At 31.7% G+C, this 16,000-nt stretch overlaps 3 protein-coding genes across 4 annotated transcripts in view; 1 reads left to right on the plus strand and 2 right to left on the minus strand.

The window, feature by feature from the left end:
- Positions 1-6,775, minus strand: part of LOC119833945 (SR-related and CTD-associated factor 4-like) — a 32,905-nt gene extending 26,130 nt beyond the window's left edge. For both annotated transcript variants that reach the window (XM_038358190.1, XM_038358189.1), the window contains exons 1-16: positions 6,622-6,775; positions 6,258-6,548; positions 5,705-5,846; positions 5,499-5,599; positions 5,182-5,420; positions 4,827-4,908; positions 4,649-4,714; positions 4,389-4,510; positions 4,085-4,189; positions 3,736-3,842; positions 3,250-3,458; positions 2,665-2,856; positions 2,209-2,417; positions 1,868-1,935; positions 1,540-1,626; positions 630-736 (exon numbers count right to left, since the gene is read on the minus strand). In XM_038358190.1, the coding sequence (XP_038214118.1) occupies positions 630-736; positions 1,540-1,626; positions 1,868-1,935; positions 2,209-2,417; positions 2,665-2,856; positions 3,250-3,458; positions 3,736-3,842; positions 4,085-4,189; positions 4,389-4,510; positions 4,649-4,714; positions 4,827-4,908; positions 5,182-5,420; positions 5,499-5,599; positions 5,705-5,846; positions 6,258-6,548; positions 6,622-6,657 (2,163 nt within the window). In that variant the 5' untranslated portion in view covers positions 6,658-6,775. The remainder of the gene's footprint in view (positions 1-629; positions 737-1,539; positions 1,627-1,867; positions 1,936-2,208; positions 2,418-2,664; positions 2,857-3,249; positions 3,459-3,735; positions 3,843-4,084; positions 4,190-4,388; positions 4,511-4,648; positions 4,715-4,826; positions 4,909-5,181; positions 5,421-5,498; positions 5,600-5,704; positions 5,847-6,257; positions 6,549-6,621) is intronic.
- Positions 6,776-7,458: 683 nt separating this feature from the next.
- On the plus strand, positions 7,459-9,342 carry LOC119833798 (protein FRG1 homolog). Its single transcript, XM_038357978.1, has 4 exons — positions 7,459-7,735; positions 7,938-8,308; positions 8,421-8,613; positions 9,148-9,342. Exons 1-4 carry the CDS (start codon positions 7,674-7,676, stop codon positions 9,293-9,295), a joined length of 774 nt encoding a protein of 257 aa, XP_038213906.1. The 5' UTR covers positions 7,459-7,673; the 3' UTR covers positions 9,296-9,342.
- Positions 9,343-9,557: 215 nt separating this feature from the next.
- Positions 9,558-15,498, minus strand: LOC119833951 (DCN1-like protein 4). Its single transcript, XM_038358198.1, has 9 exons — positions 15,432-15,498; positions 15,224-15,340; positions 14,439-14,554; positions 14,053-14,153; positions 13,653-13,781; positions 12,920-13,044; positions 11,879-12,086; positions 11,485-11,574; positions 9,558-11,201 (listed from the first exon to the last, which is right to left on the minus strand). The coding sequence occupies exons 3-8, from the start codon at positions 14,540-14,542 to the stop codon at positions 11,501-11,503; spliced, it is 741 nt and encodes a 246-aa protein (XP_038214126.1). The 5' UTR covers positions 14,543-14,554; positions 15,224-15,340; positions 15,432-15,498; the 3' UTR covers positions 9,558-11,201; positions 11,485-11,500.
- Between the last annotated feature and the right edge of the window lie 502 nt (positions 15,499-16,000).

Genomic DNA, 16,000 nt, shown 5'->3' on the forward strand with positions numbered 1-16,000 from the left:
AAAATGACAGATTCGAAATTCAAATGTAATATTTTTTTATAATTAAGTGTAACAGTATTTATGGCCAGACTAAGTAGGGGGTTTCGGGGGCGATAAATCGATCTAGCTAGGAATCTAAATAGGAAATTTTTTAGAAAATGTCATATTCGTGTTTTATCGACTTAACCTTAGCGACTCTTCCTGACATCTATTGGCGAATAATAATACTATTTTTTGGTGAATAATTAAAGTTCCAGCAAATGGCGTTGTTAAGTAACGAAGTCAATGAGTGTTTGCTTTGAGGTTAGACTTAAAAATGCCTAAACGATCTTGGAAAAAAAACGCTTATAAACAATCTAACTTCACGAAGTTAAACCGAGCAAAGCTCGGTCATCCAGGTACTAAATTATTAGAAAAGATGCGAGTTAAAACTACAAACACAAAATCGTGTTCTGCTCAAACAGAAGAACAGGAATTTTTATTAAAATTATCTGTATATTTTACCAACTACGATATTATGTATCATAAGACTGCCAGCAAAACTGTTGCAAAAAAATATATATTCCACTTCATTATTATTGAAATTGAGCTACAAACTACTTTTCTATGAAAAAAAAACAGTTATTTTTTTTTCTTTGTTGATTGCATACCTGTGGCTGCGGCTGCGGTTGCGAAGGCAGCGGCGCGTGATGTAGCGGCAGTACAAGCCCGCCCATACCCATGCCCATCAGCCCACCTAGGAAACCGCCCACCATTCCTGTATGACATAATAACAAATATTACATGTATAAATAAACTAGCTTTTGCCCGCAGCTTTGCACGCGTTAAATTCAGGATAGTTTAAAAGATCTTATTGTACATACAAATCTTCCTCTTGAATCACTCTATGTATTAAAAAAAACCCATCAAAATCCGTTGCGTAGCTTTAAAGATTTAAGCATACATAAGGACATAGGGACAGAGAAAGTGACTTTGTTTTATACTATGTAGTGATATATGAAGTCCTTGTGGTGATTTGCATCATTATAAAATTTCACAATAGTAGTGGTTGCTGTTTTAAAAATATCTAAAACGATCAATAACGTCTTACTTCAAGAGTTTATGTTTAAAACAAAATTTGCATCTTGTACATATACACATCCCTACTAGTCCCTACTAATATCCCTACTCCCTACTAATATTATAAATGCGAAAGTAACTCTGTCTGTCTGTCTGTCTGTTACGCTTTCACGCCTAAACCACTGATTTGATTTTGATAAAATTTGGTATGAAGATAGAACTGAACTTGGGAAAGGACATAGGATACTTTTTATCGCGAAAAAAGGGTAGAAAGGGTTGAAAGAGGGGATGAAAGTTTGTATGAAAGTTCGTTATTGTCAAACCGATTTTGAAGAAACTTGGTATGAAAATGGAGCTAAACGTGGGAAAGAACAAACCATACTTTTTAATGCGAAAAAAATACTCCTTACCATGTCGCGCGATATAAGCGATTTCTACGCGGGCGAAGCCGCGGGCGAAAAGCTAGTATTGTATATAATAAAATGACAATAAACAAATTACCGGGCTGTGGTAAAGAATGAGGTGGCATTGTAGGCGGGAACCCTAATAACGCACCACCCGCGCCCAAACCACCGTCCCCTTGTACACCTGCATATGAAAACAACTCACAATGAAATAATAACAAGTAAATACTATGTAGGTATGGAAGTATAAAATGATACTAATGGATTTAAATTAAATAATAAAATTTATACTCTTTGGTAAAACAATTGACATGAAATATACGCTATCAAAATTGAGAAAAAAATATTTATTATTAGCACAAATAAATAAGGATGAAATATGAGCGAAGTAATTTAGTTCATATTTCATAACTGTTATGCCTTACCTGGTAATGGTGCAGGAAGCGGCGGCCGCATTCCGGGCGGCATGCCCGTGGGCAAACCAGGACCCATACTGTTGAATAAAATGAAATTTGGAAATTAGTGATCATGCTTGTGTGCGCATGATCAAAAGTATTGTCACTATAGTGATAAGCGTATTGGAAGGATGTTTTTTTATATATACGACACAAAACCAAGTTCATGAAATGGATAGTGGTTAGTTAATCACTCAAAGTAGGTATAATTTGACTAAATATCGATCTTATGCAAATTATTAAAAAAACTTACAAATATTTTACATTCACAACACATCTGTAATCAAGTTTGATCAGAAAAAGGCACTTACCCCGGCGGAGGCATCCTCGGCACGGGCAGCGGTATGCTGGCGGGCGGCGGGCCGCTCATGGCCATGCTGCTGGGCGGCAGGCTGGGCAGGCTCGGCATGCTTGCGGGCAGCGCGCCCAGCGGGCCCGCGCCCGGCAGCAGCATGCCCGCGCCCGACACGGGCGGCATGCCGCCGAGCATCGGTATCTCGGACATCGATTTTGGTATTATCTGTGCAATTGAAAGATTGGTTCATTTTGGAGGAATAAAAGCATCATAAATGAAAAATACATAATGCGTACAGTAAAACATATACATATATATATTAGTAAATACATAATGCATACAGTAAAACAAAAATGCAATGTTGATAGAACAAAATAAAATTTTTTCGTCAGGGTAATAAAATTCTCCATCACATCCATATCCCTGCACACCGCACACGCACACGCACACGCACTCGCACACACGCACTCACCCTGGGCGGCAACCACGGCGGCAGCGTCTCCTCGTCCACGGCGCCGCCCTCCTCGAGCGCGTCGAGCGAGAGCGCGCCGAGCACCCAGCGCGCGTGCAGCGCCGCCCACGGCAGGTACGCGACGCCGAGCTCCGCTTCCCAGTAGTCCTTCCACTCGCGCCCCTTCACGCCCTTGCCGGCCGCCCACGCCACCTACGCCAATTCACATCGTGTCAATTTCATTTCAATGAACAAATCGAAAATACATGTTTTATGATAACAATAATATGTCTAATTGGGTAGTCGGTTTGATTGAAATATATGTTTGTAAATTTTCACAAAATATAAGTTGTTGAAAAAATATTTTTATTGTGATTTGATTGATTAATCCCATTCATTTCCCATGTTATTAGCTCACATTTAATAGTACATAATAGGGCTTGTGTAGTAACTTTAAAAAAATGTTATAATGTGTCACAATACATATTATTTTAAAAGTTTTAAGATTGCATTTCCAGTGTCTACTTCATAAGACTTAGAATATAAATTATCTGTGTTTTATAGATGCCTGCAATGTATTAATTAAATTTCATTTTATATATTCACCGTTATTTCCTTTGAATGCAATTTATGCCTGTCCAATTTTTGCTTTGCTCTTGCAGCATCTCGTCTCCTTTCCATAACAACAAAAGCACATCCTCTCGGGGGCACTAAATCCACAGAAACAAGACCTCCAAAAGCACCAAAAAGGTCAGACAACTCTTCCTGTGTTGCCAGTTTAGATAAGTGGCCCACCCATAGAGTTGTACTACACACTGAAATAAAAGAAGTCGCGAAATTTAATACAGATAAATCATTAAGGCTTATTGCCAAGGTGTTAAAGGAATTAAAATATGCAAAAATACAAGAATTTTAAAATTATTTCAATTGAATTTTACATCAAAATCAACTTCTCAATAGGTTGACACTATTTTTTTTTAACATAAAACTCGTTTTATAAAAAGTTTCTCTAATTTTCTATAAATTTTGAATATAGGCAAATTGTATACTAATTGAAATTGTAAACCAATGTAAAAACAATAATGAAATTACCACTTAAGTTCTCTTTTTTGATAGGTGGCAATCCCTTTTTTTCTCGTTCTCGTTGTTTTTCTTTTTCCGCCTCCCTCTCTTTGTAACTTTTCTCCTTATCTTTATCCCTGGAAAAAAAAATAATTAAGATTATTCTATAGCAATACATCATCGTCGCGATATGAGGATATGGTGATGATGCGAATTTTTTCTTATTTTACTATACGTTTTGATACATTTATAAGCAATTTTATACTATAAAACTAAACGCTTAAAGAAAAGCAACTAGTTTATGAAATAAGTTAATTGTTTTGAAATAGACACAATTATGATTTTGTGAGGAATAATAAAGATAGCATAGCAAGCATACCTATCTCTATCCCGGTCGCGGTCTCGACGTCTACGCGGCGACCGAGAGCGACGCCTTCTGCGCGGTGATCTTGATCCGCGCCGACGAGATTTTGGTGATGGGCTTCTGGAATATGAGCACATGCATATATATTGTAGGTAGACACAAACCAGTCACAATATGAAATAAATCACATTAACATATGTAGACTGCAAAAACGTTTTCCTTAATTTATAGTTTAAAAATAGATATTATATTTCATATTTCAATAGAACTTTTACATTATATTGCAGCCAATATTTTTTGAATTTAATAATGTACAAACCTAGAATCATTTGCATCAGGAATTTCAATAACTTGAGGTCCAGCATCTACAAATTCTATATCTGATTCATTGGCCATGTCATCCTTTGATTCATTTTGCTTTGGAGGCTCATTTTGGGAACCCTAAAATAAAGCAGACATTTACCATTTTATTAACATTCATAATTTTTAAATAACTGTAAAAGTATTTATTCTATAACCTGTTTTTAATGCAATTGATTCAATTAAAGATAACTCTTTTGATTGTATATCATTACTTACTAAGAATGGAAGCCCTTGGTTTTGGTTTTGCTGCATCTGCAAATCTGTCATCATTGGCATTAAATTCTGAAAGAAATGACACCATAATAAGTAATAGGTATTATTGGAATTCAGAATACACACTACACACATATATAAACACAACACTAATGGTTAAAAGATAAGGGATAATACTCACAGGTATTTGCATTCCAGCCACTAATTGCATTTGAGCTTGTAAGCTTTGTAGCTGTCTCATTATCTCTGGATTTGTCAATATACTAAAGAAAAATAATAATATTAGTTATTGTAGAATAATGCTGTATAAAGCTATATAATATTATAAAAACATTCACAAGAAGTTTTATGACCCCTATGCATGAGGCAAATGTTTGTGACCTTCATTAAACATTAGCTTTGTAACATGTTAATGACCTCCAATCCAAACTCGACTCTTATAAAGAATATCTAGGCTTTATTCCACTGCTTATAAAAGTACTATTAATGCTATTTAATAATTGTTTTAAATTGGACCAAAATAAATTAAAACCTACCTTCCTAATGCATCAGCGGGATTGTGTGTTTGATGAGAAGCTTGAGTATTTTGTGTGTGTTGATTGTGTTGATTATTGTTTTGATGTGTATTATGCATATTCTGCATATGAATAGAGTTGTGTTGTGGAGGAGGACTTGAGTCTGCCGCAGGAGTATCATCTCCACTTTCATATTCAAAATCATTGAGTAACTTGCGATTGAACTTAGCTGGAGGTGGCCCAGACGGTTGATCCTGAAACTGATTAATTTTTTTTTATATCAATGTTAATCGTTATTTTGTGTTGAAGTATGGTTCAAATCATTAGTGTTTAATTACCTGATCACCCATTGGTGTAGAAGAATGTGGCGTATGCTGTGATGCTGGGCCAGGTGATATTTTGTTATCAGATGCATTATGAGTGATATTTAATGTACTTCCTAAAAATATATGAAAATATATTTATCACTTAAATATAATAAATTATAATAATGATTATAATATTAGCTATAAATTATATGAATTCTATGACATCAATTTATTACCATTGGCTGTGTTATTTTGTTGTTGTTGTATTTCCAAATGTAAGGGATGATTTGGATCTGCCATATCCAAGAGGGGTTGAATGACATCAGGACCAAAAACATTGTTCTTTTGCCAAAGATTCAACACTCTGATTATGTTGCGCTGTAATATTAGAAATGTCATTAATTTAATTCTGAAATTGGTATTATGTTTCAAAATAATATAATGTAAATTGTAAAGTTTAATACAACATAATAAGTTAACAGTAACTATTGACAATCCTGTTGTCTATAATATAGTTTTGTTTGAAATTAAATAATATTCAAGTGAAAAATTTAAAATTATTATCTTAAATATGTGATTGTTTTTTTATTTATTTCTGAATAATCCAATGATCTTATGAATAATGATAGAAAGAAGATAAGAAAGCATCTGCCTAATCTATGATTAACCAACAGCATGAACAGCAATTGTTTACCTAGGTTCATAGACAAATTGAATCTATATTACTTTAGCCGACTGGTTATCAGAGACGAAATATAACCTAGTAGATGGTGACTTTATATAACCAACCTTATCTTCTGGAGGGCATCTAAACAGATTAGCAAATGTTTGTTGCATATTTTTAGCAAACCTAGGGGCAAACACATCTTTATCTTGTCCAAATTGATGTCTTGACTGCCTTACAATTGAATCTATCACGTAAAGTCCCGGAACTTTATATTCAGGTTTGCACTTTTGGATAAACTTTTCAACACTATGTACAACGTGCTTGTAGAACTTAATTGCCTTGATAGCACCTCTAGTTATAGCACTCATTTTCGCCTTCGAAATTGGCGGCTTATTTTCGTACAACCCGGATAACTGTAAGCAAAATTTATAATAATGAAAAAAGATGCCACGGAAAACGTAAATTTCGAATAAGTTTTATCTTTACCTCCGCGTTGAACGATTTCACTTCTGGTTTATCCATTTTGTTTATTTATTTACTATTACTTAAACATGAACTAAATTAACTATTAAATCTAATATCAATCTGAATTAAAATCATTTTCGTGAGCACATCAACATGCTCAGAATTACAAAATGGCGTGAATAATGTTACCAGTGTCGATTTGTCAATGTGACCATCTTTGACATTTCATTTTTTAATAAATAAAGATATTTACTCCAAAAATGGTTTTTCAAATTCTCGATAATTCTACCGGGTCGAATATTTGCGCTTTTTTGTGAAATCACTGGCAAATGTCGTCTGACACTCAACTCGTATAGTTTCCGTAAAAAAACAATTTATTTTCGCAAAGCAGCTGATCACCACCGCGGACCGCCTATACACTTGTCACACTGCTGGTACTACAGGTGCTTTGCCAGCCTCTAAGTGACTTATGCGCTCTTTACATAAAGGTTAACTTTAAATAAAGAGCGTATATGTCACTTAAAGAACGTCATAATTAAATAAATAAGCGTCTATACTAAACACAAACAATGAAGTGCTAGTATCTATAATCATTTTCATTAATTTTACTTATTTCGGTAGGCATTTGTATTATATAAAACTGACAACATTATTTTAGGTGCTTCTATGGACCTCTTTAATGACACATTTTCTACCTACATCTTCGTTGTATATTTCTTTCGCGGCACTGACTCTAGAACTTCTTTCTTTTTCTTTACTGACAACACCAATGCAACAACCGATCCCATTGCATGCAGGGACGTATTCTACCATAGAAAAACGGGATTCTGTCATTAACTATGTAGTTTATCAGTTATCTGTGGTTCCTGTGAAAATAAACATTGCATTGGCAGTTGCCACTGACATTGAAGGCTCATTTAATATTTGTAAAATAACATATTTAGATCGGAGTATTCAATGATATTTAAGTACGAATAAGTTTAGAAAATCGGTTTAAATTTTATCATTCTAATAGATATCCAGAATCAAAAGAAAATATATAATTCATATAATCAATACTAACATTTTTAACAATGACCGACGAGTATGCCGCAGTCAAACGTGGAAAATTAGTTTTAAAAGGAGATAAACCAAAGTAAGTTTATTTTGTTCTTACAGAAATTAAGTACTTGCCACAGTAGAAACAAAACCGGGTTTGTTTTGCTTCTACGAATCGAAATAGAGAAGACAATAAATATAGATTTATCCGTGAACCATGTTAGCGTTGTTCAGTTGCAATCTCAACTTTGAATAGTGTACTAATGATAATCATTTTGCTAATAACACTTTTCTTTTAGAGCAAAGAAACGTAAACATAAAAATAAGGATCAAAGTGAAGGTTCGAAAATTGATGAAGACTGTGTAAAGCATGGTAATTGGTGGAAAGTGGAAAAAATAGAAGATGTAACTGGACCCATATCAATAGAATTTGGAAAAAACTCATACATATCTGCTCTAGATAATGGTTTATTTACATTAGGTGCTCCACATAATGAAGGGGAGGGTCCGTCCCCTGAGGAAATATTTACTGCATTTCCAGCTGGTGATAATAAATTTGCTCTTAAATCTGGTTATGGGAAGTACCTGGGTGTGTCTAAGAATGGTGTTGTCACTGGAAGATCTGATGCTGTTGGCCCAATGGAACAATGGGAGCCCGTTTGGCAAGATGGTAATGATAATTTAAAATTTTTATATTGATTCATTTATTGTAGGTACAAAATTAGTAGCTTTCACTTTTTTATTCTATTTGCATGTAAATTACAAAACCCATTTTATTACAGGTAAAACAGCAATATTAAGTTCAGTAAACAAATTCATGTCGGTAAACCCCGAAGATGATTCAGTAGTGACAGACAGTGTCACAGCTGGAGAACATGAATTTTGTAACATTCGTTCCAACAGAAGTAGGGAAGTTAAGAAAGTTGTTGTGCCTGAAGAGGAAGGTGACTTAGCTGAAGTTGAAGTAAATTATGTGTAAGTGCTCAGGTTAATTTTTATAGAAGCAGTTATTTTCATCAAAATTGTGGCAATCAAAGCTGAATTCATATATTTTTAAATGCCAAAAAGGAGAACTCTTATTTGACATAATTAAAAAAAAAAAAATAGAAGAAAATAATTAATTAGAAGATACTTACTTTTTTTTATTTTTATCAAACTTGAACGAAAATAATGTTTAAGATTTTAAAAAATAACACTTATTACTGACATAACTATAAATGCCATATTAATAGACTTTATTATTGTATATGCGTATAATTATTAATTGGTTTAATTTTTTGTTAAATTATTAATGTGTTTCTCAAAATTCTTATCTACAGAAACATATTTAATTTCAAATTCAAGCTTATACATATGACATATTCTAAAAACTTTTATGTACACATCTTAAGTTAAAATTTTCTTGTTATGCACTGTTTATATATTATCGAGGTTCAGAGGTGAAACCATTTATTCTATTGAATAAGCTATATTTTATATTGATAAAGAAAAACATTTTCTCTTTTTCAGAAAGAAGTTTCAGAAGTTCCAGGACAAGAAATTGCGCGTAAATGACTCTGGTGTTATTGAGTTGAAAAGAGCTAAAGTGGATGGTAATTTGCATGAGACTTTATTAGATCGAAGAAGTAAAATGAAAGCTGACAGATATTGTAAATAATTATGGATATAGTGTACAGATATTATATGAATAAAAATTTATGATAGATTCAATAATTTGTTTTTTATTTGGTTGGTTTTTCTATTTCGTTGTTTCTCCTTTGGTTGTATATTGATTTTACGTATCCTTTGTCATCTCTCTTGAAACAGGTAAACCTTTCCTCTAGGTATTTATAAATTTTACACTGAATGTTCCATCCCTATACCATACCTTGTTCCAAGAACTATAGGGACAATTTATAAAGGTAAGCAAAACACAAGAACAATTTTCAAATGATTTATTTCTCTTGAATGACATTCGGTATGGGGGCCTAAAACATTTTAGATTAAATTTTGTTACACCGTTACGATAGAGGCTGTTACTTTGTATTTTCCAAAGAGAATTTGAATATACTACCTACATGCTTATACAAAACCATATCTACACCTAAACCTAGGATTAGACTAGACATCTAGTCCATTGGAACTTGTTTCAGAGCATTCGCCTTCAGTCACGATACCCATTTATATTCAATCACATAGTAAACTTAAAATAATATAGGAGTTATGGTTTGCTCAGATACTGATCAGCAAATGCCAATATATTTTAAATAAACAGTATAAACAGGTATCTTGACTATTTAAATACAAAAAATGCAAATAAGTCTCTGAAATTAAAGCAAATTCGAAAGCATTTTCAGTCGATTTCATCATAACATTCAAATTCTTCAACACTTCTACTTGCCATTATTTATTTATACAAATATAAAATATTTATCGTATGAGAACAATTTCAGAATGTTTAATTTTTAAATACATTCCACTTTTTTGCAATATGACACTCTAAATAACAACGAAGGGGTTGTACAAGTATATTATTACATAGAAGAACAATTTTAATTATTTAACTTCTGATAATACATTAATACGTGCAACTCAGTGAAATATTTTAAACATTCTGTAATCATTTAGATAAAAATAATTATATTTGACTTGATGACACACGGCAGTAGTTCTTGGCCATTAATCGTACATGCATTTGATTAAATAAATATTGTGATTGTTTACAATATCAAAACAAACAGGAAGTGTAATGAAAATGAATTGTACTGTACAAAATTAAACAAATTAAAATGGCCCAAAAGCATTATTATATATCAATGACCTAAATTTCAAACTTAAACACGTAAATAATAATAATTTTAAATAAATGATGATTACTTGTAACAAACAAGTTTGCAAGCTTGCAATTACGTAACTAATTTATATGCAATTTACTATATTTCAATTGGACCAAAATGAGAGATTAATATTAATGTTGTCCTACTCATTTTCATAATTTGATAAAAACAATACAAAATGTTCCAATGTTATTAATACAATAAAATTATTTACTATACTTTGCTGAATATTAACAAAATCTTGTACTATTTCAAAAATAACGTTGGATCGGTGGGCGATAATAATAAATTAGCTAATACAAAACGTGTCAATGAGTTGCGAGAGTATTAAGAAATGCGTGCACGAAGAAAAAAACATACATATAATAGTTACATACTAAGAGAATTAGGACTGTGATTCTAGAAAGAAATTAGTGTTAATTTGAAAACGATAAATATTTAGTAAATTAATTCAGAATAAAATAAAGCAGTCTTAATCGTATCCTTTAGTTTAATATTTAATACACCTGTTGTGGAAATTAAAATCTGTTGATTATATTTATATACATTAATTATAATATAAGCAAATGAATAAATATACAAAATGACTGACAAATAATCACAGTTCCAATTCTTCCATTGTGACAGTGTATGGATGGATGTATAAATCATAATATACATAGATATAACTAATCAATATACATGACACTTAAAATGATTATAGGGTAGGCCCACACTGAGTCATCCGAGAGTGAGCCCTACCTCTTCCTGCAATGAAAATAAGGAATACAGTTCATTACAATTTTATTTTTTTTTAATCTATATAGTTTACTTCAATACACATTTCATATTACTTTATAACACTACAAATTTAATTGCAAAATTGCCTGGCGTTGTCAATGAAAATTTGGGAATGTTGGGGATGCAATTCTGTGTTAAAAGTAGCCTCTAGCTTCCTTACAAACACGAAAATCGCTTGAAATCTCTCTGTTGCGTTTTTTTTCGTTATATTATAGTTTATCGCGCATTCAGGTACTGGTAATAAACTAACCTGTCTCTGTGTAGTCTCAGCTGGCATGCATGGCTGAATCTCCGCGTTCTGCTCTTAGCCATTCCACAAATTCATCTAACATCACTGGCCCTAGATAAATTGTACATATTCAAATGTTAATAAAGCCTATAACATAAAACGCCATGCAAAAATTAAACAAAAGTTTATTAAGGTATCTGTTAAATACATGGCGTAATTTTACAATCCTCGAATTTGAACAAGATCAAGGAATTATGCAATGTTTATTATTATTATGTATTCGCACAATCAAACAAGACCATAATTGTTGTATTTCAAATTATATATAATATTTACTTGTGCTAAAAATTGTTAAAATTACATGTATTTATTTCTATTTCATCCTGAACATAGATGGTAATAAAAAAAAACTCACAAGCTCCATCCGCATCATATGCCGTAAGCTGCGTGTCAACAGTACGGCTGAACTCCAATATATTACACCATTGGTCTCTGTTCACGACTCGGTAACGTCGCTCGTTTCCTAAGAAATTCGACAATGGTATTCTGAGCGGCCAGCGTGGTAGGAGTACGCCTAACAATGCTCTCGCCGTTCCCGTGTCTAGTGAGCGCTGATCTTTATCCTGTACAATGAGATAGTTATTGTTACATTGACTCGCAAATACATTATATGGAATAAGTAATTGATATCCTACCCATATTACAAACTCAAAAGTTTGTAAGAATGGATGTATAAATGTTTGTTTCTCTTACACGCGAAAACAGCTATTCGTGTATGTATGAGATTTGCTACAGAGATAGATTACCGTCTGAATTCGTACATAGGCTACATTTTACCTGGGTACTATACGAGTGACGCCACGGATTTCAGCTAGTTTGTTATATTTGTAATAGTTATATATCCACAAAGTTTTTCTTGAGCATTAATAAACATTTTAACATAAATGTTGATTCTACCAACCAATTTTTAATCATGGCATAGTCTATGCAAGTTCATTTTCAGTGAAAACATTAGTCATCGTGATTTCACGAGGAGGAGCAACTTTATGTTAGTTACATGATTTTTTATAAGGTTTTGATTTTACACGCTTTTTATTAGCTTCACCTGTATGTTTGTTTGTATGTTTGTTTGTAACCGACTTCTTTGGGCGCGATTTTGACCCACTTTAAACGGCCAGATTTCGTTCAAACTTTGTAGATTTATTGAGGACCGATGACAATACACTAATTTGATAAAATTATTCCATTTTTTAATTTGCAAAATATGATTTTTGTTAAAGCGTGTTTTTTAGTTTTTTTTAACTATTGTTTATTATTATATAGAAATTTTTATATTATTGTATGTTGCGCCAAGAAACTGTATCATAAACATTGTGTGTAAAAATAAAACTAACTGACTCTAAAAGGCACTCTTCATAATCAGATTTATTATAATAAGCTAAAAAAAAGAACTTACCCTTGCAAAATCATATGAATATCTATAAATAGCCTTAAATATATATGGATCATTGAGTAAACTGCGTAGGTATTCTAATTTAGATTGCAATTTGTGTACACTGTCACATTGGAGCTCTGTTAAACCTGTATGAAAAGAAAAAAAGATTTATTTCAACTATATAGATATGCTTCATGTTGAGATAATTTAATAAAACTTTATTCATGTGTAACTTTATTGGGATGCAAAGATATACTTAATCCAAATATAATAAGTTTTTAATATGGTTAAATAGATACATATGAAACAATACTAACGGAATGTAATAAGGTAAATATATACTAATAATATAAAGAGGAAATATTTGTATGTATGTTTATAATGTTTACACACAAAAATCAATATCAAGAATTCTTTCATTAGAAAGCTGCAATTCACTGAGTGACATAGGCTATATAATATGTTCTCTGGCAAAACTAGGTTTTTAATGTGGTTAAATAGATACATATGAAACAATACTAACGGAATGTAATAAGGTAAATATATACTAATAATATAAAGAGAAAATATTTGTATCTATGTTTATAATGTTTACACACAAAAATCAATATCAAGAATTCTTTCATTAGAAAGCTGCAATTCACTGAGTGACATAGGCTATATAATATGTTCTCTGGCAAAACTAGGGGTGAACAGCTAGTGTAGAACAAAACACATTAAAAAAGTTATGGCTTTTCCACTTTTTCATTGTTACCTTTTAACCATTCTTCTTGTGTAAAATATCCCATTTGTTTAGCCCCCATTTTATAAGCAATGACCAGCATTACTACATTTTCTGGATCTACTCCTAAGTCATCACAAAATTTTTCCATACCTTCTGGACCTAAGGCAATAAGACACAGACATTGTTATATTTTCTGCCTATTACATGTATCCACAGAGGTGCTATGATAAAATGTAAAATTTGATTTACTGTAAAAGTAAGGAAAAGTAAACTGTGATTTTTTCAAAATACTATTACAACACTAATTTAACCCTATTTACTGTAAACTTTTAAATGTGTTGAATGAGATATTGATATAATCCAATATGATTTGAATTAAACATGAAAGAGGAGTAATCACTCAGTCTTCATTATGATTGTTAATACAAACCTAAAACATCTGGCTCTGAAACTGTTGTGTATTCTTTGAACCATGTTAAACATTTTTTTGCACTAAAACTTGTATCTTCAGATTTGGAATGTCTTCTCGAACTGCAAGAAAATTAAATTAAACATTCAAATGGAAAAAAATACCTTTCTCAGGAATGTTTCAAAAATACCAATGAAACTTTAATTGTATCTAGTTTAGCTTTCCCCAATCACAATTCCTCTCATATAATTAAAATGTATGTAATACATATATTTGTAAGTATGTTGTTTTTATAAGAAACAACCCCCCATCTCCATCTAGGATCTTGATCTAAATATAGAAAACATAAATTTCTCCTGTAAAATACTGGTCTTTCAGTATAGATGTAGATAAATGACTCCTTTCACCTTGTGTTTCTTGATCTTTTGTGATGGTGGTGATCTTCAAGGGCTGTGGTGCCAGGCAGAAGGTCAGCCGCCGCACCACGGGTGCGTTTACTACAACGCGGCATTGCTCTACCACCCTGGATTATAATAAAAATATTACATCTTAAATAGTTTTATAGAAAAGTTAATAGCAAAATATAAGTAATGAACAGCTAAGAGTAAATGATTTAACAATTTATACCATGAATTTAATTATTAATAATTTTATGTTTAGAACATAGATTGTCATTGCACAGCTAAAGACAAATTCATCATTAATGAAACTAAATGCAAGCTTGAATATGATTAATTACTTGTTTAGTTAATTTATTTTGCATGTGTATGTATTTGAATAATGTAAATATTGAGATGTATAAAATCTATCAAAAGTTTTTGTTTATACTGCACATTTTACTTCCAGTGACATATAGGTACAAATCAGTGTAAATATCAGTAAGTATGTATATCATAAGATATTATAAATATGTGAACTTAGGAGTAAGAAAGTAGATGGACAATAATTTCAAGAGTGTGTACAATCATTATTATGCATATCACTTGGCTAGTACTAAGCTCTACAAATAGTTCATCTATATTTAATAAGAATTTAAATGCCTGAACATTAACACCCACGCAAGTAAAGTCGAAGAACGACATTAGTATTGAATAAATACTAAGCAGAAAATCTAACATTAAAAAAAATACTCAAAACACGTAATACAAGACGGCTGCTGGACGTATTATTAGCTATTATGAAGCTAACTTACAATCGGTGGCAGATTTGTCAAGAAATTTGAGAACTTGAACGGATTTTCGTCTCCTATTTTGCGAATTTGCGAAGACAGCTTGACGAAAAAATGTCCTCTTGACAGGTCGATAATAACCTGAAATAAAAAAAATCAATGTGGTAATAAAGATAAATGGGACAAGGAAGTGAATATCATTGTACTTAAGTAATGTGGCTTTTAACTATACCTTAAAATATTATAAAGTATAACAACACAAGAAAAAAATTACAACTTGATTTGTTCTAAATATTATTATTAAATGTATGTATTTTATCAACGTATTGGTGTCTATCTGATAATATTTATAGGATTCAATAATAGAACTCGCTTTTTAATAATTCAATTGAACATAAAACATATTGATCTAAGTAAATAAGAGTAATAATAAAAAAATTAAAGTGCAAACACAGCGGCGGAGAAGTGGAAAACTCAAATTCAATGCAACTTTTTTTTTCAAACCACAGATTATAATATGGATTTACTTGTAGTGTACATCCATAGATAAATCAAGAAATTGTCAGGGTTCCCATATTATATTCATTAGGTTACCTAATATGATTCTTTTGTATAAAAGAACTCTGTCGAATTAGGATAATATTCTGTAATGATTGTAAGTTCTATTTGTGCATTAAAATAAAGAATTAAATAAAATGGTTGCAACATTTTTTAGAATCAATACTTAATATGTCATTGTTAATAAGTGATTTCGATGCATTTATATTTAAAACTCCATGAAATATTATCGTATTAGAAATA

The sequence above is a fragment of the Zerene cesonia genome, chromosome 18 (assembly GCF_012273895.1).
Source record: "Zerene cesonia ecotype Mississippi chromosome 18, Zerene_cesonia_1.1, whole genome shotgun sequence".
NCBI classification, from domain to species: domain Eukaryota; kingdom Metazoa; phylum Arthropoda; class Insecta; order Lepidoptera; family Pieridae; genus Zerene; species Zerene cesonia.